Here is a 27621-nt window from a genome sequence, read left to right on the forward strand (position 1 = left end):
TGTGATGAATCATGAAATGTTGTTAGTTCCAAATTTTTGTATTTTTTGCCTTAGAACAAGAATCTGCAATCAAGAACAGGGGTTCCTATTTGAAATTCTAAAGTTGATCTCCATACCCACCACAAGGGGGAAATAATGGAAGAGGTTCTTGAATGAGTTGACTATACCCCTCAAAACTATCAACCTTTAAATTAAAATTTTTCTGAGTAATGTTTCCTTTTCAAGATTTTTGACGGACTCAACTCGAAAAAAATTATCCGGTATAATTAGTAATAATATATGTGGAAAATATCGTTATAAATTTATTTTAGATTTTGAATATCAAGAATTTTGTTGGTTGTAAACAGGTTTGTTGGTTTGTACAAATAAGGATAACTTGTGATTGATTCTAGATCCATTTTGGTACATATTATATTTTTGGCATGGACAATCAGAAGAGGGCTCTATTATGGGGTATATGGTCTCAAATTGAGGCTAACTATATGTCTGGATTAAGAACCCTTCATTTGCAGACAGAAACCCTAACTGTACCGCTGCATGTGTGCTCAAAGGTGTACTAAAAGGAACCTCAAAAGGGCGCGCATATACATTGCAACTGACAGCCAGGATACAACGGGCAATTTGAAATCATACAGCCAAAGCTCTAAAAACATAAACATGTCTTTGTTATTGCTTATTTATGAAAAATTTCGGAGGATCCACCCTTTTGACCCCTCCCTCCTGGGTTTGGCCTTGTTATAGGAACTCACATTTGTTTATTCTTCCTCATCTCATACCATTCGAAGTAGTCAGTAGATATAAAATGTGGTGTAGGAATTCCCTCCCTTTTCTACAAAAACCGAGATATTGTTGCAATTTTTCCTGTTAAATAATTTGCATATATCTTCTTTGAAATATAACCCAGGATGCGCCAGAGATCATGAAAATCTTGAATGTTCAAGATTTTGACACTACGATGTAATAACGGCAACGTCTAACTTTCCGGCCTGGGCCTGATTTCTTGGTTATGGTTATTGTTGCAAATTTTATTTGATGTGTTGCAATTTGATTTCCAGGGATTAAATCAATAGTTTTTTACTTTTCTATCTTAAAATGCAATAAGTTATTCCATTGTAGGGTAGTTGGATCTTTTGTAAATATACGAAGGATTGAGTACTTCAATAATTCCTCTTTATGATGGGAATAATTACTAGTACTTCTTACTTAGCGGTTTTTAGCGCTGGAACGATTGTAGGCATTACTTCAACATTGACTTTATTGAAATTCTTACCAAAGATCAGAAAAAAAGGATATGATAAATGGGAAAAAGGACAAGAAGAAAAATTTGAGGTTAGAATTGATTGATTCATTGAAAGGAAGCTCATTCATTATTTTCAGTTCGAACCTACAGCAGTAAATGACGAATATAGATTAGTTTTAGCAGTACGAAATGACCTTAAAATGCAAAAAGGTAAGATAGCAGCGCAGTGTGGTCATGCCTCTGTTGCAGCATATGCCAAAATACTAAACGAAAGACCAAATTTACTACCTCTTTGGTATAGACAAGGTTTGTTACCCTCTCCAAACATTTTAATTCAAAATAATTTCCTATTTCCTTTCAGGAGGTACCAAAATAGCTGTTAAAATAGAATCTGAAGATGAATTATTTAAGTTAGATGAAGAAGCTAAAAAACTTAATGTATTAACTAGTGTTATCAGAGACGCTGGTCAAACACAAGTAGTACCAGGTACACGAACTGTGATAGCTGTTGGACCTGCACCCAAAAGTGTATTGGACAAAATAACGGGACATTTAAAATTGTTGTGAGAATTTAATGTTACTGTTACTTGTATAATAGTACTTTGTTTTCATTCATGATCGCATCTACTTTGTGTGTGTTCCATATTCAATATTTTGAATTTGAAACTGATGAAATAAAATAATTTATATTACTTTTGTTTTTTGAACAACAAAATAGGTAATCACAGCTTGAGGACCAATGAACAGCAAAAAAAGAATAAAAAACCTTTATATGCCAACGTTTCAAATTTTGATTGATTCTTCATCAGGGCTACAAAAGATTAAAAAAATCACTAAAATTGATGCTACCTCATTGGAGGAACAGAAAACAACCACAAAAAATTTCAACAAAACAATCGTACATCAAAGAAATCCCAACATGAAATATCTTTTAAAATGAAAATTATACAATATATATATTGTATTTATTTTAGTTTTCTAGTCTTTATAAAGACTAGAAAAACTCACTAAGCCAGATGAAAAGTTTTTGAATTAACATTCTTAACATTTTTTACTAACTGAAATAAATGAAGGCATAAACTTTAACTCATAAAAGGCCTTTTCTAGTGGAGATAAAAAAAAAATAAGAAACTATGAATTCTTAGATACATAGTGTGCTTATTGTTTATATTTCAGAATGAAATGTTCATGTGTTAGTTAGACAGAACAATAAGGCATTTCTCCTTAACTATTTTGAAATAAAATGTAAAAATTTGAAGGGATCAAGTATTTTCATTCTCTTCTTTCAGACCTCTCCCGTCAGGAAGGAGTTAGGAGAACCGATTGTGCTATGTAGGCTTTGTTATCGTATCTCATTATTTTATAGTTACAGCATTGTTGTTTGTCTCAGAAAATTTTGGCTTAGCACTTAAACTCTCAAATATTAGTCATACTCGTATGGATTATGAGTCTGCAGGTTTAACTACGACAATCATGATTAATTAAAAGGAATCAGGAGTATAGGTGTTAAATATTTTTTTAGGTCATTGGAATTTTTTAATAATTCACAAAGAATCATTCAAAAAAGAGAATGTCTTGAATATCTTTTTATTTTACATTGAACATTATTATAACATTAATAGTTCAAGACACCAATAACTTCAAATTATTATCTCTAGGGTGCAATTGAGATGCTTAAAGTACACGTGAAAAATACAGAAATTCTTTGAAGAAATTGAATCAAGTTTGCGAAAAATAAATAACCACTGTTTTCATTTACAACAAATTCCTAAAAATGAAAATATTGTCATTAAATCTCATTTTAGATATTGGAAAATTGAACCATTTCTTTCACTGATTTCAGCAATTTTAAGGAAATCATTTTGGAATGGAAAGCTATGATTTTCAATTGACAAATATAACTTTCTCAATAGTACCATTCAACCATGATTTGAATGAAGAACTATTTTAAGATTTTTCGATAAAACCTGAACTGAGGGTCGTTTCAATATGGTCCTAATGAAATTTCCTATTCATTGTGTTGGAAATTGTAGTAACAAATCATCATGAAGTGTTCATTGAGAAAAAGCTCTCCATTACTGTAAAATTACATCCCCAATCATTTCTCAAATTAGTCAACTAAATTTTATAGAGGATCTTGATTTTTTCGAGAAAAATGAATATTTTTATGAAAAACAATGTAAGTTATCCAAAATGTTCTCAATCATTCATGAATCATAGAGTTCCTTCATAAAATGAAAAATGAGAAACTAACTTTATGATAAATTCTTAAAAAGAACAAAATTTCAACGAAAATGGTGTCATTAATTTCAATTTGAACATAATTGCCCAAGTTTGAATCATTAAAAATGACTTGTCTTTGAAGAATATAAATATTTTTTCAAATTAAAGCCCTCAATCCAGAAAATTAAGTAATAAACAATCAACAAGAAATATGAAAATTATATTCCTAAACTATTCTTTTCCATTCGACTTTCTTATTACTTTCTCTTTATAAACACACTTTTTACATTCCTTAAATGTTAAACCTTCTATATACAATTGACTAACGCATTATTTCTTCAGTACGAAATTATCACAGTTATATAAATATCATATGATAAACAATATCTACTGCAAAAAAATCATGAAGAATTCTTCACACCAGTTTCAAAAGAAGCTTCACCAAAACCCAAGCAATAAGCATTGTTTAAAAATTTTTAGAAAAAAGTTCAATGAAATGAAAGAAAGCAAGCAAACAATTTGAATTTCTATTTTTTCCAATCCCTAAAGAATAAAATAAAATAACAAAAGAAATATAAAGTGGAATACTTTTAATTTCATATAGTATGTAACAAAAACCAATATTTCTTCTATAAATACAACATTTTTGTATAACTCAGATCACAAAGCCATTATTACAAAAAAAAACAGATACCTACATTGAAACTTAACATGACCCTATAACAAGTTAAAGCTTGTTGAAACTCGACAAATCCCAAACAAAGTAACAGATTTTTGCACTTCATTTAAAATTTGTCGATACATTTTATGGAATACAATTTTCTCCAAATTTTCGGATTGTAGCCAAGAAAGAAAGAAACTACTAAATAGACATTAAGCTTAGTAGAGACATTATCCACTTTTCAATATGAAAAACATCAAATGTGAAAATATTCAATAAGGACGTCAATATTTCATCATATTATCAATCTCTTTTATGACAATATATTTGAAGGTGAACACTTGTACCATTTATAACTAGATGTTTAATAAATGTTTCACAATAAAATAAGTATTTTCATTATGTCCAGTAGAAAAACAACTGGGAGTAGTACTTTCAAAACTTAATATAATTATTTGCACTTTTTACTTAAATAATAACTGAGCATTTCAATCAAAAATGACAAAGTCAAAAATAATTCGATATTTTTACCAAATAATCGAAATAAATTAAATTGAGCTCATATCCCTTTCGGGAACAAAAATTCCATAAAAAATAAATTAATATTATATTATATTCACAAAAAATTATAGATTCCATTTCAATAATACCATGTTGAAAATTCTTGTTCCCAAAAATCTCAAAAAATTAAACTAAACTCTGTACACTTTTAAATTCAAATATACACAATATCTTTATAATAATTATTTCTACAAATATATTCACAGTTTCTTCAAGTATGAGTTATGATTTACACCGAATTTTTTTTCAGTATTTTTCGGACTCCACACTTCTGTTGTCAAATTGAATTCGAAGTTCAATATATAAAATGATATAGATAGATAAATAAATAATTCAGTGTTATGTTCATTATGATAAAAAATATTTAACATATAAAGTGTTATTTGTTTAAATTTCTGTATTTTTACTGCTTATTGTTTTGAATACTTCGAACCAAGTACTATTTTCAAATTTGAACTTTTTGGAGGGGACCGAAAGAATACAAACTAACAATTTTTTGATCCAATTTCACCAGATCCTTTAACCTATAATCACATATCCCCATCCAAATGGAAGTTTGGCAGTTGAGGCTTAGGCATTGGCTATAACCTCAACTGACTAAATTCTAGAGATCAACGTAAGGAGTGGAATCTGGTGAAAAACACTGAATAATTCCAGGCTTAGCCATTTTTACGCCTACTTATCTTTGAGACCTCCCAATATTGAGTGTTCCATAAGACTGGGATTAGGCTGGTGTGCATAATTTCTTATTTGGTGTAACGATATCAGTTGGTTCGGAAAACCATTCGAGGGCTGGCTCTTGGGCAGATCTAGGCCATTTTGTTTCTGGAAACTCAAAGCGTCGTAAATGTAAGGCCTGTTGGGAGCTAGTTGATGATGATTCAGATTTAGGTGACCCGACATGGAGTTGATTGGCGTGAATGCGGAGTTTGCGTTGGATTTAGAGATTGATGTGTCGTAAGGGTTGAGATTGTTGGGCGTCCCTGTTGGTGGCGGATGGTTCTGACTGAGCTGTTGCCTTATGATGACCAAGTCCTCGTTCTGCTCCAGAATTTGACGCGGAATATCGTTGGGGTAGTCGTGCATGTTCTCTGCGCTGTCCGGACTGACCTTCGGCCAATAGGGGTGCTCCAAACCTCTATTGAGACCTGTTGAAAAAAGGAAATAAGAATTAAAATCATATCAATATGAATACTTGATAGCACCTTGGTTTCAGTGTCGAAAAAATTGCGAATTGCATTTCGCATATTAAAATTAGCATTCATTATGTAATGATAATCATAATTAAATAATTAGATCGCGAATTTGAATAACAAAGAAATCCACTGGAACGGCCTTGCGAACTAATTAAGTTCACCTTGATTTTATTAAAAAAAAATCGAAATGAAATTTGCACGAAATGAAAACGATCATTTTTGTGAGTGAAACTTGAGAAGTTAAATTACAGATGACGCCACAAGTACTTAAGGAGAATTCGGTACTTACCAAAGCTAGGACCGATGGGAGGCCTCTTGTCTGTCCTTTCTGCGTGCTTCTGCATATGCTTGCTGAGGTACGTTTCCTGAGTGTAACTCTTGCCACAATACTGGCAGATATGAGTCTTGAGGTGTTTGCTCTCCTTATGCTTGGGGATGTGTTCCAATAGGGAGGGTTCGTCACTGAAGCATTTGTAGCAAGAGTTACACTTGTAAGGTTTGTCCGTCTGGTGACATCTGGAGTGGGACTGGAGGTTGCTGAGTTGGCTGAACGCTTTCTGACAGCCGGGATGTCGACATCTGAAAGAAACAAAAAAAAAGGGTTATACTCAGGTTTTTTTATCGGTATCTGTATGGGCTTTAATTTTCAATGGATGAAAAAAAAATGGTTTGTGTTAAGGAAAGGTTTCACTTAATAATATGATTCAGTTTAATCACAAACTGACCAATCTGATCGATAATGAAAAATAATGCAAAATGCTGGAAACAATTGTTTAAACAATAAAATGATGCGAAAAAACGAATTCTGCAGTGTGGTTTATTAATTATTTACATTGCTTCAATGAAATCAAGCTGATTATTGCCATTCTTTGATACAATACAAATGACAACATTTTTTTCAGTATACTGAAACCACTCAAATTGCTGTAATTTGTCTCAGAATCAACATATCACAAATAATAATTTGAGAAAATGTTCTGAAAAGATGAGTGTTCGAAAAAAGGATTGCTAAAATCGGCTGAAGGGTTCAAGAGAAAATGAACAACAAATTTCGATGAGATTTTGCCCGTTCCCCTAATCATCATAATTGATGATTATTACTAGGGAATTGTTTCGAATTATTTTTTAGAAATCGGTAGCAAATACGGTAAAACTACAAGAAACCAAAAAGTGCCAAAGTTTCTTTTTACATTTTTCTAAACTACCAGTGGTACAGCAGAAAAAAATCTGGAGGAAAGAAGCGGGGATTGTTCCAGAAAAAATACCACTCTGTAGATTTGTATTCAAAATTAGCATATCACACGATAAAACTTAAAATTGGAATAACTATGCCAAATTTAAATTGAATATCTTGTGAAGGAAAAATGGTATGAGACCAAAACTTGAAAAAAAAAATCAAACTTAACACACTGTATCTCGAGAACAAAGCGTTTGCGGACCCGTGTTTATGGGACATTTTTTTCTTAAAATATTCCGAGGAATCTGACATTTCCGTTTTTATCTACAATTCAGGATGTTGCCAAAACGCGGCGAATTAAAAATTTGCCGTATACGCCGTTGCGAACAAAACGAAACCGCTGAAAAATGGCACGCTTTGTCGGACAGGCGCGGCCTTCCCTAATTTCCGTTTGTTTCCCACCGGGGCAATTAGAACAGACCCCCGAAATCGCACAGGAACGATCAACGGAGGCCGTTCTCGTCCCATTTGGGAGCGGAAACGCGCCGACACGGGGCAAAAAGGCCCCCATTAACATTTAATTCGTCGAGAATTCCACCGCACAAACAAAAAAAAAACTATCGAAACCCGTTCCGTGGTCCGAAATTCATCGTTAGATCTGAATTGAAAGGAAGCGTTCGAGATGCGATATATCTAAATTAATTGTCAACCGCGCCGATGTCGATTTGCATACGCGAATTTTTATGTCGCGCATAACTTATCGGTTTTCGGCCGATAGACGCGATGCAGCCGCTTACTTTCTAAACATTTTTTTACCGAGACTTCAATCTATCCGGACAAGTGGAGTTTTAATTGGTTTTGACGCGTATCGTGACTTAATGGTGCATTTTATGGGCTTCCCTGTAAACCGTTTCGACTTGGGATCGGCTCATCAATGTCCGAAAGAAAATATACGATCGAATTTCTCTCTCCGGTTATGTAAGCATGGATGTTTTTTCTTTTATGTTTAGTCCATCGGCAAATAAACGTTGCTTCTTGGGTTTATTACGTTCCGTCATGAAAATACCTGGAATCGATCATTTAAAGAGTCCTTTAAGCAGAGCCACCGCCAGAAAATTTGGCGCCCCGGCAAAATAAAATTTCGCCGCCTTGCTTTGGGTAATTTATCTGGCTCATTAGAGAGTTAATTCATTTTTAATAGGCAATATCCTTCAAGCAGGGCTACCGAGAGAAATTTCGGCGCCCCGGCAAAATAAAATTTCACCGCCCTGATGCTTTGCCAAATTTATCTGGCTCAATACAGAGTTCATTTATTATAGGCAATAGTACCTACCTATTAATCGGATTTTGTTGGAGTATTAAATCGATATGTTTTGTTATTTGAAAAATTGTTTTTGGCTGCTGCGTGATTTGTAGAACAACCATTCATTACTACGTATTTTAAGTTATATATTTTTGAGTCCCATTATTTATATTTTTTCAAACTTTCGAACTACAGGTTTTTAAATTTTTTTAAGGACTCTCTGTTATTCATCCCACTATCCCAAGCATTTTTTCAATTTCATATGAAATCGTATCTTTGAACTTAAAATCAACTTGTCCAATGAATTATTCAAAAGTATCGAGATCTATAGGAAAAAGATGACGCATTTCTAAAAGTGTATTTTAGTACATAACTAGTCGAGAGTGCTCATTCCAATAAAATTGGCACTTGTAAACTTTATAATTTACTACAATATTGTTTTAACAAGTTCACAATTCTAAATATCTACTAACGAAAAATCAATATTTTGATTCATTACCCTTCGATGATCGCTATCAAAATGATTTATATGTTCATACTGACAATTAAGTACATGACGTAACTTAATATCAATTTTAGGTCCCTAATATTGCCCTTATGAATGAATGAAATTCAATTCAATTCAATTTATTTGAGATTCCAACCAAATAAAAACAAAAAACTGTGAAATCGTTAGTACCAACATTCGCATATAAAAATTGAATTTTTAACGTTTCTGAGGTCGTAAATAATAATTTATGAGATTTTTTTCATATTATAATCACTGAGAATTTAAACTATCATTGCTCATGAAAAAAGGAACCATTATTTATGTCCAAATCCAACAATTATATAAGTATAATTCTTCAATTGTTTTTGACTATGTGAAGTGTGAATATCAGGAATATATCTTGATAATTCACCTACTTAATATTTAAATTTTTCCTAATTGTATGCATAAATGGACAGTTCAGAGAGCGAGATCGTTAGATATCATATTTTTTTCAACATATATGAATAATTCACGGTTTCGTCTAGTAGTGTCTTCCTAAAGAATCTCTGGGAATGGTGGACAGACGATTTTTTTATTCTATTATCAACATCTACCTAACACGCGAACTGTGAAAATTCATGAATTTGCACTTTCAGCCATTACTTAATTGCTTCATGAACTTTTTTCGACAGGGGGCTCATTCCAGCTGTAGATAATAAACAATTCGACTACGTGAGATGATTCCATTTCAGATAAGATGAAAAACGAATCCATAATAGATCCCTGGCATGTAAAAAAACAAGTACATCTATAAATAGAAATGAGTACAAAAGGAATAAGAATTTTCCGTTACGTTCCTGGAGAATTGAAATTCGACAGGACAAGAACTGATCCTTGTGACACACCCTCGCTTTTAGCATTCTTGACGAAGTTCGATTACATGTACAGGGTGGCCACTTTTTCAATGGGATTGTATTGGTAACTTTTAAACCATAAGAGTTAGAAGGTCGGTCAAATGGAGGAAAAGTTGCATGCATAGTAGCATTATCAAGCAGGTCAAACAAATCGAGATTATCAGGTCCGGTTATTGAGATATCATAAGAAAAGTAAATTATGTCATTTTGATTTTTCTTTTTTTTCCACTTCATTTCAAATGTCATCAAGAAATGTTACAGGAATTTTTTATTCGACAGCAAATTATCCTCAATTTGACGTAATCAGATTTCGTATCCAACGTTTCGTACTCTCTGGGCCACCCTCAACCTCATTTTTTTCAATACGGCCCTGCATATTTTATGACATTTTTCGAAATAACTTTCAACGCTGAATTCAACGATATATCATACAATATCATTCAAAGTTGATTTTCAGGTGATTTTGACCCTCATCAAAATTTAATGGTGTGTTTGTAAGAAAAAACAAGTCTTTTAACGATATCAATGTTCTAACCCAAATTCAATCGAACCCAGAAGAAAAAATCGAGAACTGTGGCCAGTGAATGGAATTTTTCAAAAACTGCTGTTAATAAAATAGTCAAGAGACGCGAATACAATGATTTTAAATTTGAATACCAAGCCTTGCAAAAATTATATCGTAATGATCTCAATATAAAGTTCGATTCTGTAATTTGTTTCAACGGAACAAATGACAAATACAACAATAGTGATACCTCGCGAGAAAATTGAGAATGTTTTGGAAGGTATTCAAGGAGACCAAACAAGCAAATGTATATTAAGAAGTATGGGTTCCAGTAACGTAAAGTGCATTTTACAAAATGGAGGACATTTCGAACACTTACTTCATTAATTTTCATTTACTTTCGAATAATCATTTGACCTTTTTCTTCATTAAATGATACTTTCGTTTAATTATTATGAATAGAAATATTTAAATGATTATTATAAAAGAAGAACCAAGAAACCAGTATACTCGTTTCTTGCTTAGATTCTAATATGTTCCATTTAGTTCAAGATGGGTAAGTTGATTTTCTTATCGAAAATTATTGCATATTGCATGTTGTTAATTAAACTAAATAAAGGTAATACAGATCCGACCTAAAGAAAATTGGATAAGGGTAAAAATCACCTGAAAATCTACTTTGAATGACATTGTATGATATATCGTTGAATTCAGCGTTAAAAGTTATTTCGAAAAATGTCATAAAATATGCAGGTCCGTATTGAAAAAAAAGAGGTTGAGGGTGGCCCAGAGAGTACGAAACGTTGGATACCAAATCTGATTACGTCAAATTGAGGATAATTTACTGTCGAATAAAAAATTCCTGTAACATTTTTTGATAATATTTGAAATAAAGTGGGAAAAAAAGAAAAATGAAAATGACAGAATTTACTTTTCTTATGATATCTCAATAACCGGCCCTGATAATTTCGATTTGTTTGAACTGCTTGATAATGCTTCTATGCATGCAAATTTTTCTCCATTTGACCGACTTTCTAACTCTTATGGTTTAAAAGTTACCAATACAATCCCATTGAAAAAGTGGCCACCCTGTATAACTATTGTCTCTATTACTGTCTCTTCCAGCTAACACGTTGGCTGAGAGAACTCTAAAAGCTTCTTGCGCACGGGGAAGAATCAAAGCTTAGCATAACTGACGAACATCTATTGTAACAATCGCAACCGTATTTCAAAGCCATCTAGGCTCCGACCATTTATAGGCGAACTTTGTCATCCGTCGAATTACCTGTCTTCAGCTTCAACAACAATAATTATAACAGTTTAAATCCCCGACTCAAAGACACTGGGCTACGTTGTGCGCGCCGCTGTTCCTGGGCTCTCCGCCCCATTGTTCGAGGCTCCGCGGGTCGGGGGTCCTTTGTTTCGCACCCCAAAGGAGCGATTCATCAGGAATCATCAATTAATCCGTTTCCTGTAGCGGCGAAGACCGAGTCACTAATTACAAGTGTGGACACATACTGATTTGATGAGGAAGAACGCTGGGGGGGCTTTTTTTTTTTGGGGCGTAGCGTCTACCAGATTTCGGAGCGGAGGACGATGGGATTTTTTTCTATCTGCTTCTCGTCATTGTTGGGGTTTCCAAGCAGAAGGTTTGGAGAGAGAGAGCTTCTGATGGTTGGTAGGGTGCGATATTGTATATATAGACAATTTGTTTTTGATTTGTTATTATTATATCCATTCGATTCACGTGTCCTCATTTTCATGATATCTGGTACGAAAATCTACTACCTAAATTGATCACACCAGCTCAAGAACCCAATCCATTAAATTCAAGGAATTACTTTTAAAAGTAAAGGGTGTTTTTTTTCGAAGTATATAACTTTGAGTTGGCATTACTGTTCAAGATGGCGACCGATTTAACAGCTGTCAAGTCATTTATTCTCAGTTTGGTTTGGCAATTTATCATGAATAGACTCGCGTAAGCGTAGATTCGTCGAATGGCCCAAAATGAGATTGCCGTTGTTCCCGATTTTCATAAGCGAATTTTGTTTAGCGATGAAGCGCACTTCTGGTTGAATGGCTGCGTCAACAAACAAAACTGCCGCATTTGGAGTGAAGCTTATCCTCAAGTGTTTGTCGAAACACCGTTACATCCAGAAAAACTGACTGTTTGGTGCGCTTTATGGGCTGGTGGAATCATTGGTCCGTACTTCTTCAAAAACGATGATGGCCAGAACGTTACAGTCAATGGTGATCGGTATAGAGCCATGATTACTAACTTTTTCATTCCTGAATTGAACAACAATGATGTCCAGGAGCTGTGGTTCCAACAAGATGGCGCAATATGTCACACAGCTCGTGCCACAATCGATTTATTGAAAGACACGTTTGGTGACCGCCTAATTTCACGTTTTGGACCTGTGAATTGGCCTCCATGATCTTGTGATTTAACACCGCTAGACTACTTTCTGTGGGGCTATGTAAAGTCATTGGTCTATGCGGATAAGCCACAAACCTTTGACCATTTGGAAGACAACATTCGCCGTGTTATTGCCGATATACGGCCACAAATGTAGGTAAAAGTCATCGAAAATTGGACGTCCAGATTGGACTACATCCGAGTCAGCCGTGGCGGCAATATGCCAGAAATCATATTCAAAATATAATGCCACAAGATTATCTTGCGGATAAATAAAATTCATGTCAATCGAATGATCCATCGTTGTTTTATTGCAATTTAAAGTTCTATAGTTTTAAAAAAAACACCCTTTATTTATTCACCCGAAAAATAAAATTGCTTATGCTACTGAATTTAAATAAGTTTCTCACAAAGTCCTGAATTGATAACTTCTTTGAAAAAATTGAATGTTTGAAATATGTAAAAGGTTTACTGTTGAAAGTTACTTCGCTGTAAACTATTGTTTTCATTAAAATTGTATCTATTAGCGTTTTCAATTATTGAGGTTTTAAAGAAAAAAGATATTAGTATTGAATTTTGTCAACTTCGTCATCGTTCTATTTTTAGTAGGTAATGGTCATAGAGTGGTAGATAGAGGGAGTATACGCAATTTTTACATGTCCCCAACATGGTTAGATTACGTTGTCGAATTGTGATATATTTTCAAATCCACAATTTTACTATATCGTTATGAAGGTATATTATATTGAATGACATATATTTATTTGAGTGATTCCCGATCAAATATGCAAATTTGAATATTTGGAATCCGATATTTCTTCTAATTGAGGAATTTATAATAAGCAGAATATTTATTATTTTCGTATCTACCTGCTGAAATCCAAGGTTTGGCAACTTTTGCTCTCCTAGTGTCATCGGTTGTTTTACGTCGTTTGTCGCTTCTGAATTTTCTTTTCCGAATTTCTGATATATTAATGTATTTACTTCAATACATTTTGAGTTAATATCAAACGCTGATTCACTATAGGACACAAGAAGTTCGTTCTTCGTGGAGAAACTCGCGAATTGAGTGAAATATCGTATCACTGATATGTTATCATTTCCGCGCGCTTCATGTCAAATTTGATAGTTCATATTGGGGATAAAATTTGCTTACTGAAAATGACAGATGCTCCCTTATCTATGTTTATTACTCTGAGATAATGGCGTAATTTTCAATTGCCAAACGTCAAGAGATGACAGTTGCTAATATAGCGAACTATTCAAATTTAACTTTTTATTGGAAAATCCTTTATATTGATCCATTCGGCGTAAAAGAGCTGTTTCTCGAATCTTCCTCAGTTGCTAATTACAGTCTTTATGGTGTTTTAAATTAATGAAACATCGCACTTGGATAGTTTCGCATGGTTAAATGAGCCATCGACGATCTATACACGTGTATCGGTCAAATTACAATTAACAAATCGCACTGTACGCCCTTCCATAATGTCATATTCAGCTGATGAATGGCGAATTCTTTCTCGTTAACTATCCGAAACGCATAATCCACGCGTAAACATGTCTAGGTACCAATTTCGGCTGCAATATCTCTTTCGTAATTGCGATATCCTCTTCGGATTTTCGCGAAAAGCCATCCTTGACGTTTAATAAGGCGCGTGAGTCCTTAATGAGGCCGCAGCCGATACGATCAGTGAGAAAAAGATACGACTGAATTGAAATTACGGGCTCGTAAATAAAGACGCCCCATAAAATCAGATAAACCAGAAGCTCCTGGCCGGGTCGCCTTATTCCATTACTAATGATATACACATAATAATTAGATTTATTCATAATTTTAATAAATAAACAATTAGATGTGTATTTTTCGAATATAATTAACATGGAGTTTCAAGTGGAAACATGCAACAGGCTCGCGGAGCATGTAAAAGTTCATTGGGAAAACTGGTTTTTGGAGCATTCGGAGGTCGAGTACCCTTGGCGTTTTCCCGAATAAACAAAGAACAATCTATTGCTCTTGTGCGTCATGGTTTGTGCAACAATTATGATAGAATTTGGTGCTTCCGCGTTTGTTTCCTTATTTCCAAATATGTAATATTGGATTGGATTATTTATAGAGATAAATCTTCAGAATCCTTAGAGGAAAAACATCTTTCGTCACTTATGACATATGACAAGTATAAACTACGCCATTTAACAACTTTAGAATTTTTTTCGGTCTACGTGAAAGATAAGTACTATGCCATGAACTTCAATTGATTCAAGGCCTTAAAGATGAAATTCGAAAAGTTATCGAGGACATACAGCTGCAAATGTGAGAATTGGCCATGGAAATGTCATGCAACCGTAGCCGATATTGGCTGATATTGTCATTATTGGCAAACCTCTACAATTAAATAAACATCCATTGATTACCGTTAAAATATACTCGTTTTATTTTTTCATATCGAAATGAAAAACCAGGCACGTGCATTTTCTCCTGAATGAATGAGATGTCACTTTGACATTTAACATTAAATTAGTGAACGTACCTTCATAGGAGCACATTTAAATGATATATCAATTTGACATCTAACATTTAACGGAGGTCGGTAAATAAACAATTGAAGCATGGACCAACAACGTTTTCGGGAAATTCAGAAAATATTAAACCTTTCTTCTTCCTATTGTACAAGGTGGGCAAATAAGCGAGGTGAGCGGCTATATCTCAGGATCCACTCATAGTAGAGACTTGCGGTAAAAAATTTTACCACTAAAGTTTACAAGAAAACACACTGGATATTGTTTTGAAGTTCATACCTCTACCGCTAGGGGGCGTAATAGCTACCGTCGAGTAGAAAAATAAATTTTACTCGAAAATGTTTCATATGAAATTGAAGAAAAAATATCATCACTGTAATTCTTGGATAATTCTCTATCTTTTTGAATTATCACTTTCGATTTTACGACATCAGATAAGGGAAGGTGAAAGGGAAAAATCTGACTGATTGAAACGCCTGTAACTTTAGTTTGGCTCAACATTTTTGAGCAAATTAGATCTCGTCTGAAAGATAATGTCTTGTTGATTGACGGCATAATATACTTATGATAAATTTGTTTTTGCTGTTTTCGATAGGGGGCGCTAAGTCAGAAGTTCATTGTTTTGTTCATTCTACTTCGAAATTTCAAATGTAATGATAACAGCAACAGAAATTCCATCAAATTTGCACGAAAAAACCTGCAGGTCGCAAAGCGATAGTTTCGGGCGTTTTGTAGTTATGACCGAAAGAAGATATTCTTCTGTACATAGATCAAATAGAAACCACTTACTTGTAAGGTTTATCGCCCGTGTGCGTCCTTATGTGTTGTTGCAGGTGACTGAGCTGTGTGAACTTTCTTTGGCAGATCTCGCATCGATATGGTTTGATACCAAGATGGATCCTGGTATGTTGAGATAGATAGGAACTATTGGCGAAGGCTTTACAACATTGGGAACACTTGTAGGGCTTTGCTTCCCGCATATGCGCCTGCGTATGTAGCTGGAGCTCTGCCTTGGAACCGAACACCTGGAAAGAAAAAAAATAGGTTGCACACTAATGCTTCTCTAGGTTTAATAAATAAAAGGAAAGAGGTAGAAAATTATGCCTTTTTTACTTCATGCTACACAAGAAACATATATCTTCAATCAGCTTGTACATATTGATATCGATGTCGTCAGAAACTAGAGACGACATTCTTCAATATAACATAAATCATTTATTAGAATGAATAAACTGATTCCCACTGATCGTTGAATAAATTTGTTATTTCATTTTTTAATATACGCAAATGTCATCAGTTTTATCGGAATAAATCAACCACCATTGGGCGTTTGTATGCAGCTTATCTGGATATTTGAAGTGATCTCGTAGAAATTCTACTCGCAGAGCTCTGGAGAAGCTTCCTCCTCGACCTTCGGCTATAATTGAGGAAATTTGAGAGGATCGAGGTCCGCATCCTCGTAATGTTAAGATCATCATCTCTGCTCTTGAATCGCCACAGTAGATGACGGTTGGAAAGTTAGTATGGCAGGTTTATGCACGTATAAAAACGTTAATTGATAACTACCTACCGACCGGTTTAGATAGGAGAAATAACATTTTTAATTTCGGTATAATTATACCTGATAGATGGCGATGTTGCAGATATACAATAATTAATTGTGACCAAGAGTTTTGCATAGTGTAACATTTTTTAATAGAACATAGCTTCGCGATGTATCGCGTTCGGAAGATAATTTGAATACGTATCAAACGACTGCAAGCTTAATTTTGATTTATAATGGCCAATAATACACTCTTGTGATTTTAGATATCTACTTAAATGAAGTAGCAAGTTATGTCTACAAGCCTGGGCTGGGACTATCAAAGTTAAAAGACTGCAAATAGACGCTGCATCGACAAAATACTGCCAGATATTAGGTAAAAGAAATCCATTATTTTTCCAATAGATGGCTTAATATGAGATTTCGTACTACAAAAACTTTTCTGACAGTTTTGTGATTAGTTGACTCAATTCAGTTTGAGTGCTCGTCATAGATGGACATAAGCAAAGAGAAAATACGCTATATTTTGCAGTTTTTCTTCGATAAAGGCGAAATGCAAATAGTGCTCATGGTCCTGATACTGTAACAGCCAATAACGCGCAATTTTGGTTTTGTCGATTCCGTTTCAGTAATTTCGATGTCGCAAATGAACTGGAAGGCCAATTGTCGAAAATGTCGATAAAATCATGGTCATTGTCGAGTCCAACCGTCATGTAAGCACTGTTTCGATTGCCCAAGAGCTAAAGATTGCACAAAAAACGATTTCAGAACATTTGCATACCGCTGGCCTCAAGAAGAACCTCGATGTATGGGTACCACACGAGTTAACCAAAAAAACCTCATGAACCGAAGTTCCAACTGCATATCGCTGCTGAATCGCAACAAAATCGATCCATTTTTGAATCGGTTGGTGACTGGTGATGAAAAATGGATCACTTCCGACAACGTCAAGCGAAAACGGTCGTGGTAGAAAAGCGGTGAGCCGGCAGAAACAGTGGCCAAGCAAAGAATTGACGGCCAGGAAGGTTTTGCTGTGTGTTTGATGGGATTGGCTCTACTATGAGTTGCTACCCTACGACACAACTGTTAACTCGGAACTGTACTGTCAACAATTGGACCGTCCGAAGGAAGTAATCGTCCAGAAGCGGCCATCTTTGGCAAATAACAGAGGATTTTTGATCCATCAGGACAACGCCAGATTACACATATCGAAAGTGACTCGCCAGAAGCTCCAGGAGCTTGGTTGGAAGGTTCTTATGCATCCACCTTATAGTTTGGACCTGGCACCAAGTTATTACCATATGTTCCTGACCATGGCGAACAATTCTGCTGGTGAAAAATTCGCTTGTGAGAATCTATTGTCTCAATTTTTTGCCAATAGGTACTCGGTGTTCTATGAGAGAGGCATAATGGTATTACCTTCAAAATGGCAACAAGTTATCGAACAAAACGGCGCATATTTGACCTAAATCGGATCATTTTAATTATGGTAATTAAAGCCTTGTTTTTATGCAAAAATAATAGATTCTTTTCACTACACCATATAATAGAATACCGTTAATGAATATTTCACCAGGTGTCAATATTATATTTAAGGTTTTTTTGTTAAATAATCCAACAGTCGGGTTTGAATTATAAAAGTTAATTGAATAGGATTTGGTCGTTATAGATGACAATATAGAGTATAGCTATATTGAGCCTGGTTCGTCTGAATCTTTCTGAAATTTCAACGTTTAAAATTCGATCCTTGAGACGTGGGTTCCTCAGATCGTCATCGAAACCAGAGAACCGTTAGATCGGTCGCCAAACCTCTGATGGGTCCGTTCTCCTCCGAGCAATTTCTGAAATGCACAAAACGGTGGACCATTCGCAACTTTGGTTACCGACGTTCAATAACGAGCTGGCATACTGATCGTTAGAAATCTCATTCTCATTCTCGAATTATAAATTCGTTTATGATGGATCGATAGTCGTCTGATAAGAAATAAATATGTAGAGAATCTGTTCGGTTCAATCTTGCGTTCTGATACAGATTTTTTGGAACTGATTTCCTTATTTAAATTAGGCGCCGACACGTGAGAAAGTGTTTCGCATCAGTAATGAAAGCCATAAATTTATCCTGAAGATCGTTTTTTGGGGTGAATTTGGAAAGGACTTTCTCGAAATGCTGGTTTTGGTAAAAGTTGGCGAAAAGATCGAGTTTGTCGGATTTCTCAAGTTTTTTGGTTCTTATTTACGATCAAGCGGTTTTTTTTTTCCTGAAGATGCAGTTCCAGAGTTTTACATCAACCGGATTGAATGAAACTGGTTAGTATACATAACTGCATAAGTATGGTCCACATATTTTAGAAGTATCATCAGTGAAACGTTTTCTAGCATCGTTGGCAAAATATAGATTTTTCATAGTTTTACCAAAGAAAATTCCATAAGAGAATTGTAAGAAAAAAAATTGATATCACCCAATACTTACATCAGAACCGATAGAGTTGCGACTTTAAGTGTTCATATACACTGTGTCCGTAAAGTATGGAAGAAATTCATTTTTAGCTAAACAGACCATTTTAAGAGATAATCCTGAAACACGTCGATTTTTTGTTTTAATTTACCGTATTTTAAACTAATAATGTAATATGCGGGGTGAATTACTTTCGAGTAATGACGTCACCGTCGTTTTTTCAAATGGAACACCCCCATTTTGTCTCAATTTTCCGATTAGTCTATCTGAGCTGATTCCAAAAATGTATGACATGTTGATTCCCAATTGGTACAGGGTGGACAAAAATACAATAGTCATGTGTGTGCTCATAAAGTAACGCGTAACATTCTTCATTAGTTAAATTAACAATATTATCAAAAATACTTATTGTCTAGCGGCAATTGGTTTGAATGTAACACCCTGTAGTTTTTTATTGTTACAATCATTACATGTTTTTTAATTGATGAGAAATAATTTCTTTCATATTCTGTCTGCTAGACCACAAGAACCAAACATGATTGGAAACAGCTCATTATTATTAATCTAAAAATGTAAAGAACTATAGGGTGTTACATTCAAACCAATTGCCGCTAGACAATAAGTATTTTGATAATATTGTTAATTTAACTAATGAAGAATGTTACGCGTTACTTTATGTATTTTTGTCCACCCTATACCAATTGGAATCAACACGTGATACATTTTTGGAATCAGCTCAGCTTGACTAATCGGAAAATGGCGACAAAATGGGGGTGTTCCATTTAAAAAAATACGGTAACGTCATAACTCGAAAGTAATTCACCCTGTATATTAGATTATTATTTTAAAACACGATAAATTAAAATCAAAAATCGACGTGTTTCAGGATTATTTCTTAAAATGGTCTATTTAGGTAAAAATTAATGAATTTGTTCCATACTTTACGGACACAGTGTAGAATAGGAATTTTAAGCTTTGTGTAGAAAACCAGGAGTTTTTGAGCACTTGTTCATTCATGCACAAATTCCGCCCTTGTAGTGTTAAAGGGTGCAATTGGCCAACTGACGAACGAACGCCCAAAAATTCTTGACTTCACGTCCAGAGTTTTTTTTATAAAGTTTGATTGATATTTTTCGAATTATCGAGAAAACAAATTCAAGTAATTGGAATTTCGGATATTAAACTTTCATGGCGATTATTTTATTGATTGTAAAATTTATAACCATTTCATCGATTCATCAATGTTCTTTTAAGAATCGTTGTTTTAGGTGATATATTACCTATTCAAGTTAACTTTTTTGAATTTATTTATTTAGGTCTGTGTTTGATCGGATTCTTAATCTATTTCTATTTATTCAAAATATCCATTTGGATATTTTTCTGCGATTTGAATACTGTATCAAAGTTGCGTTATCATCTTACGTTGTATTAATTTTATGTTTATTCAGCGTCTATGTGGATATTGAATAAATGAATAGGTGAATGATGTCTTAGCGCTTCTGACAAGAACAGACCAAATGGAAGCTGTACAGAATCCTTTTTTCTATTGTTGAAAGAGCGTCGCAGTAGCTAATGGACATCGTTCCAGCAGCAAACTCACCTCCATTATCAAGACCATAAATCCAAAATTACCGTTGTGGCCATTCGACAGATTCAATTTGCCGCCGTTATTACGTCTTTACCGCAACATGACCAAATTCACTTTCGATTCAGCAAAGCAATCTCATTTTTTCGAGCGATTTCCTTTCATTTATTTGCCTTAGCCGGTTTAGAATCGGTGTTTAACACGTATTTTGCGGTTTTGGCTCGGAAAGTATAATTCGATTAATCATAGAGGGATATCGCGGGCATGCAGCGAGCGTGATATAATAACAAGAAATTCAAATTATGTTCGGGGTCTTCACGGTCTATATAATCACTTTGTGTAATTGAACAGCTGCTGGCAGCGGGAAGGACGTCTTTTTTATTTCAGAGAATTGTTAGATGTCGATAAGTAACGCGCTTATTCGATTTTATCGAAAAACGACTCGTAATTTATTGTTTGTTTGATCTCATCATGCTTAAATTTAATAATTTCGCGAACTTGAAGTTTTCCAATAAGAGGTTTCGTTTTGAAGAGCATGCTATCTGGGCAGCTGCCACTTTGGAAACTGTCATCTTTCGATATTTGACAAGTGAAAAGTACGCCATTACTAAAAATGAAACGATACACACTTCAACAATGCATTGAAATTGCTAAAATTCACTACAAAAATGGTGAGAATTTTGAGGTCACACTTCACTACCTACTAACGGGTGTTTTTTTCCGAGGTATATAACTTTAAGTTGGCATTACTGTTCGAGATAGCGACCGATTTAACAGCTGTCAAGTGATTTATTCTCAGTTTGGTTTGGCAATTCATCATGAATAGACTCACGCCTGAACAACGCTTGCAAATAGTGCAATTTTATTTCGAAAATAATGGTTCTGGGCGGAATACGTATCGCGCACTACGTCCATTAGCGATGAAGCGCACTTCTGGTTGAATGGCTACGTCAACAAACAAAACTGCCGTATTTGGAGTGAAGCTAATCCTCAAGTGTATGTCGAAACACCGTTACATCCAGAAAAAGTGACTGTCTGGTGCGCTTTATGGGCTGGTGGAATCATTGGTCCGTAATTCTTCAAAAACGATGATGGCCAGAACGTTACAGTCGATGGTGATCGGTATAGAGCCATGATTACTAACTTTTTCATTCCTGAATTGAACAACCATGATGTCCAGGAGCTGTGGTTCCAACAAGACGGCGCAGCATATCACACAGCTCGTGCCACAATCAATTCATTGAAAGACACGTTTGGTGACCGCCTAATTTCACGTTTTGGACCTGTGAATTGGCCTTCAAGATCTTGTGATTTAACACCGCTAGACTACTTTCTGTGGGGCTATGCAAAGTCATTGGTCTTTGCGGATAAGCCACAAACCCTTGACCATTTGGAAGACAACATTCGCCGTGTTATTGCCGATATACGGCCACAAATGTTGGAAGAAGTCATCGAGAATTGGACATCCAGATTGGACTACATCCGAGCCAGCCGTGGCGGTCATATGCCAGAAATCATATTTAAAATGTAATGCCACAAGATTATCTTGCGGATAAATAAAATATCGTTGTTTTATTGCAATTTAAAGCAAAAAAAAACACCCTTTATATGATTGTAACCTATTATTTTAGTGGTAAAATGTTTTCAACAACTTTTAAGTAATAGCTATTGGCAACTATTGAAAATTTAGAAGTAACATAAAATTTTCGGACTAGTCACAGAAAATAAATTAAAGATAAGAATATCGAAAAATCAAAGCAAATTTTACACTATAGGAATGGATCAATGCGGTATAACAATCGATTTTCTTATTACCAAATTTCATGCGATAAATCGATGGTTTCCGAGAAAGAATTTTTCAAATTCGGCAAAAAATTGAACAGATTGGTGTGAATAAATTATTCGAGTAGACAACAATTCATCCATTGAAATATTTCCCGAGCATTTTCGAAATGATAACCAAGTTCATACCAACAATTTGGTAAATACATAACAACAATGATTTATGTGTAATTATGTGTATCAACTTTAATTAACGAGCAATTATTAACACTATTGTTTAATATAAGACAGGAAATTCTGCCTGAAACAAGCGAGTTTTGAAATAGCGCTAAAGAGTGCGGGTCTTATAATTATAAGTTGGGCGGATTATTTAATAATTTTCTTTCATTAACCAGTTTCAATTTTTTAGAATTGAATAGGGATTCATCAAGCGAAGTAGCTTGACATTTCAACCAACTACTTGACTTAAAAATCAAGCTCGTGAAAAATTACATACTTGAGCTTGATTTGACTTTATTTTAGATATTTATTGCTTGACTTGATATCAAGCTAGTTGATATTACTTGAGCCTAATATGCAAGCGTCGCACGGCATATATTTCTGCAATCTAGTGCGCGCGCTTAGACTAAAAGGGGGGATTCCACGAGCGCCGAGAGACTGAAGCATTCGCCAGTGTGACGTTATTAATAGTTTTCTCACATTTCTATGAAATCTATTGGTAGATTTTGGTAGTTTCAGAAATATCTTCCCAAACTTGGCCAAAATGAAGAATTTTTATGAAAGCTAGCATCTTCAGCTCCTGTTGACAGACAATTTTCCAGAGCTGCTCTTACAGTTACAAAAACCCGCAATAGGTTAGGCGACAAATTTTAAGATGCCTCATGTGTCTTAGATCCTGGATGGACAATTATGAAATCAAACAAAGCCTGGGGGTTTCTCAATATTAAGAAACTTCATTTTTTTATTATTTTTTATTTTGTTATGATTTATAGCGATTTAATATATGTTTCTATTTCAAAAAAGTTGATATTTCGGTTCTTTTATACAATAAGTTCAATAAATAAAAGTGTTTTTTGCAAGGTTCCTTCTCATTTGATCATTTTTTTATTGATGTGACACTACACAATAAAACTGCTAAAATTCGAGTATTTGATAAATAAATACTTGACTTGAGATTGAGAAAAAGTCAAGCTTAAGCCAAGTAGCTCGAAAATCAAGCCAAGCCGTGAATCCCTTGAATTGAATATGAACACAAGATAAATGGAAGATGGATCATCATTATCAAATTCAACCTAACCAATGAGCTATTGAGACGCTAAGTAAACATCGTTTCATAATTTTTCTCAAAAAAATTTCCTTCTTTGGTATTATCGTCATTAAGACGTTTTTCGTAGCTAACCTCGCTTTTCACGGTTCAGTTCCTACCTGGACGTGCAGGACCTTCTGTCTGAGATGGGGACATACACCCGAGATTGTGGAAATTTCACGGTTTGCTTCTTTCGTTCCATTCGAACCGGGCTAATTTGATAATCTGTAACGAAAATGTTTTTATCGCGCTTTAACGGACCGAGGCATATCATAAATATGCTACCAATTACGCGCGTATCAAAAGTTCCGAACGGGGATCGAAAAAAAAATTCAATCGAAATGTAACGAAACCTCCCAAAAAAGGCGATGACTGTTGGGACATCGACGAGAGTTTTTTCGCTTTTGCGGTTATGACTATATCTCGAATTTCCAAGTTTTCGATTGCCGATTACGTGGGGAATAGATGGAAAAATATTTGGGTTAAGTAGCTTATCAAGGCTGTTCATTTTTCAAACAATATTGTAAGAAATTCTACATTTGGGTGATACCCTTAAACTGAATATTATTGAGGCAAATAATGAATATAATTTGAGTTCCATAGATCTTCATCCATTGATTTTTAGTTTTTTGGTTTGGATGTTAGCTTTTAGAATTCCTGGGTGGGGTATGAAGCTAGCAATATTAATGTAGTTTAGCCATCAACATTTATATCAAATTTTATATTGCCCAGCTAGAATTTTTCTCGATTTTCGTAATAACAGTTAAAATTTCATTTATAATTAACAATAGAATCGTGTAAGGAAATATTTAACTAGGAATTTTTATAGATAGCGTTTCCAATCGATACAGGGTCTTCCTTAATTGAAATTACAAACGAAAATGACAGATTCCTCGGATTATTTTGAGAAAAAAGTCCTATAAACATTGACCCGCAAACTATTTGTTTTCGAGATACGAGTGTTAAAGTTTAATTTTTTTCATAGCACCTTTTCTTCTTAATATATTCACCATAAATATATACAGTCGAACCTCTATAACTCAAACTTGAAGGGAAAGCGAAAAAAGTTCGAGTTATGGAGAGTTCAACTTAGAGAAATATCCAACACATACTTTCCAAAAAAAATTTATTACCTCATAATAATAATATAACAAACTAAAATTCATTTCTGATAACTTGAATCATCCAAACTAGAATATGATCTTAAAACAATAACGAATTAAAAAAAATCAGTTATTAAAGTTTGCCTAAATGTTTTATTGTTTAGACGATAGGCTTCAAATTTCTTGCTTATTTCGAATATGAGAGTTAAATCGTCATCAGTTGCAGCCTCATTCATTGAAAACGCAAGCCGAATGGTTTCAATTGCTTTAGCAACTTCAGCGTCAGAAGGCTTTTGTCTTGCAGCTCCTACACTGTCATCTTCATCGTCATCTTCAGGTATGGTCTCTGAAAAATTTTCCAAGTCTTCTTGTTTATTGTTCACATATTCCAAGATCTCATCCTCTGAAGGATTTTCACTTGTTATAAGATCCACGTCCACATTTATATATTCCTCCAAAGAAACCTTATCATCAGCATTCAATACCTCCAAACATTTAAAAACAGACTCTTGGAGATCTAAAGCTACCTTTTGTTCACTGGTCATAATTTTTTTCAATTCTGATAGCGGCAGTTCGTCTTCATAGTCATAGAAGTTATGTGTCCCAAAACCAGCCTTTCTGAAGCAGTTTTGAATAGTCTCCTGGGTTAAATCTACTCTCCACACTGCCGCCGACGTATGAATGCAATCCAAGAGATCAATTTTGGGGATAGTGCCATTGGACTCAAATCCATCTAGTACTGTTTGTAAGATCCTGCGTTTATAATGAAATTTGAAACTTTTTATAATTCCCTGATCAAGAGGCTGTAATTTTGATGTCGTATTGGGTGGAAAAAAAATCAACTTTATTGCCTTCAATCGATGATCGATATTTGGATGAGCAGGGCAGTTGTCAATCAGTAATAGAACTCTACGATTTTGAAGTTGGAAATGTTTGTCTAGATTCAACAACCACTTTTCAAATATCTCACTCGTCATCCAGGCCTTTTTGTTACTGTAATAAGTAAGGGGTAAACATTTCACTCCTGCGAAACATCGTGGCTTTGCGCTTTTCCCTATTATTACAGGTTTCAATTTCTCACTGCCACTCATATTTGCTGCTAATAAAAGAGTCACCCTTTCCTTGGATAATTTGCCTCCGTAACATTTTTCATTTTTGAAAGTTAAGGTTTTATCTGGTAAGCATTTGAAGAACAACCCAGTCTCATCTGCGTTGAAAATATCGTCAGCTTCGTAAGGAGCTAAAATTGTAGGAAGAACATCTCGAATCCAGTTATCACACTCTTCTTGATTAACAGCAGCACTTTCCCCACACGCTTTTTTTTGCAATACACCATGTCTAAAACGGGAAAAATAAACATGTACTCATGTATCGAACAGAAACAATAAGAATCATTACCTTTTTTTGAATTTTTCAAGCCATCCCGAGCTAGCCTTGAAATTTTCATCTCCCAATTTTCTGGAAAAATCTAATGCCTTCTGTTGCAAAATGGGCCCTGAGATTGGCAAATTTGCTTTTCTTGAAGCTTCGAACCACTTGATCAATGCAGTGTTCACTTTCTTCTTAGGCTTATTTCGCTTCACTACACAAGGGTTATTCACTTCTGCACCAAACTTAGCTATTGTATCTTTGTTTTTTATTATAGTGCATAATGTACTTTTCGGAATATCATATTCTTGGCAAATGATTTTTCTGTTGACACGATTTTCCACTTTTTTTAAAATTTCTAACTTCTTTCCGATCGTTAAAGACTTCAGTTTACGCGGCTTCGACATCTCACCAACTCCAAACATATTTCATTCCAGAATCAGATTGGTGTTATTGTTATGATGTTTCATTCGCGGTATTTCACACTTGGTTGGGGGAATACCCTAAAATGTCGGTAACGCGAGCATCTCAGCCAGCTACGCTGACACCTTGTGGCAAGAAGCCAAAACTCCGATTTGATTGTTTTCGAATGTTCGACTTAAAGAGATCTTTACTCTGAACGGACGCATCATTGAGTTCGAGTTGAAGAGGTGTTCGAGTTATAGAAATTCGAGTTATAGAGGTCGAAATACAGGGAATTTTCGAGAATGTGAAGGGAACGCTCAGAGAGTACGAGTTGAAGAGGGGTTCGAGTTATAGAGGTTCGAGTTATAGAGGTTCGACTGTATTCCAATTCAAAGTTTTCATCTTGTGATATGCTTATTTTGAATGCAAATCAACAGGGTGATATTTTTTTTTTAGTGCCCGCTTATTTCCTATAGAACTGTTTTTGGGGGACCACTGCTAGTTTAGAAAAATGTGAAAAAAAACTTCGTTCCAGTAATACTTTTAGGTTTCTTATATTGTTTTGTCGAATCACCGATTTCGAGAAAAAAATTTGAAACAATTCTCTAGTAATCATCAGGAAAATCAAAATTATTATAAAGATCCAGTTTGTAAGCTGTGATGAATGATTTTATTAGTTTTGGTACTTATTTGCACAATCTGTAGCGAAGAATGATAAAGATTCGATAATATGGTATAATAATCATCACAAGAAAGTAGGACTACAAGAAATTCCCTGATTCTCGGAAAAAATCGTTTGCAGGCCAATTTTTATAGGTGTTTTTTTTTTCTAAAAAATCTCCCATTTTCCATTGTACTTCAGTTTAGGAAAACTTTGGTTTTCCTG

At 34.6% G+C, this 27621-nt stretch overlaps 3 protein-coding genes across 5 annotated transcripts in view; 1 reads left to right on the plus strand and 2 right to left on the minus strand.

The window, feature by feature from the left end:
* The first annotated feature begins 947 nt into the window (after window positions 1–947).
* LOC123677204 (probable peptidyl-tRNA hydrolase 2) lies at window positions 948–1932 on the plus strand. Its single transcript, XM_045613774.1, has 3 exons — window positions 948–1329; window positions 1378–1546; window positions 1602–1932. Exons 1-3 carry the CDS (start codon window positions 1174–1176, stop codon window positions 1805–1807), a joined length of 531 nt encoding a protein of 176 aa, XP_045469730.1. The 5' UTR covers window positions 948–1173; the 3' UTR covers window positions 1808–1932.
* Window positions 1933–4038: 2106 nt separating this feature from the next.
* LOC123677201 (zinc finger protein rotund-like) overlaps window positions 4039–27621 on the minus strand; it is a 295742-nt gene continuing 272159 nt past the window's right edge. For all 3 annotated transcript variants that reach the window (XM_045613771.1, XM_045613772.1, XM_045613770.1), the window contains 3 exons: window positions 15978–16213; window positions 6171–6460; window positions 4039–5833 (listed from right to left, as the gene is read on the minus strand). In XM_045613771.1, the coding sequence (XP_045469727.1) occupies window positions 5361–5833; window positions 6171–6460; window positions 15978–16213 (999 nt within the window). In that variant the 3' untranslated portion in view covers window positions 4039–5360. The remainder of the gene's footprint in view (window positions 5834–6170; window positions 6461–15977; window positions 16214–27621) is intronic.
* On the minus strand, window positions 24969–27115 carry LOC123677202 (tigger transposable element-derived protein 4-like). Its single transcript, XM_045613773.1, has 2 exons — window positions 26361–27115; window positions 24969–26300 (listed from the first exon to the last, which is right to left on the minus strand). The coding sequence occupies exons 1-2, from the start codon at window positions 26753–26755 to the stop codon at window positions 25079–25081; spliced, it is 1617 nt and encodes a 538-aa protein (XP_045469729.1). The 5' UTR covers window positions 26756–27115; the 3' UTR covers window positions 24969–25078.

This window comes from Harmonia axyridis, chromosome 3, assembly GCF_914767665.1.
Source record: "Harmonia axyridis chromosome 3, icHarAxyr1.1, whole genome shotgun sequence".
NCBI classification, from domain to species: domain Eukaryota; kingdom Metazoa; phylum Arthropoda; class Insecta; order Coleoptera; family Coccinellidae; genus Harmonia; species Harmonia axyridis.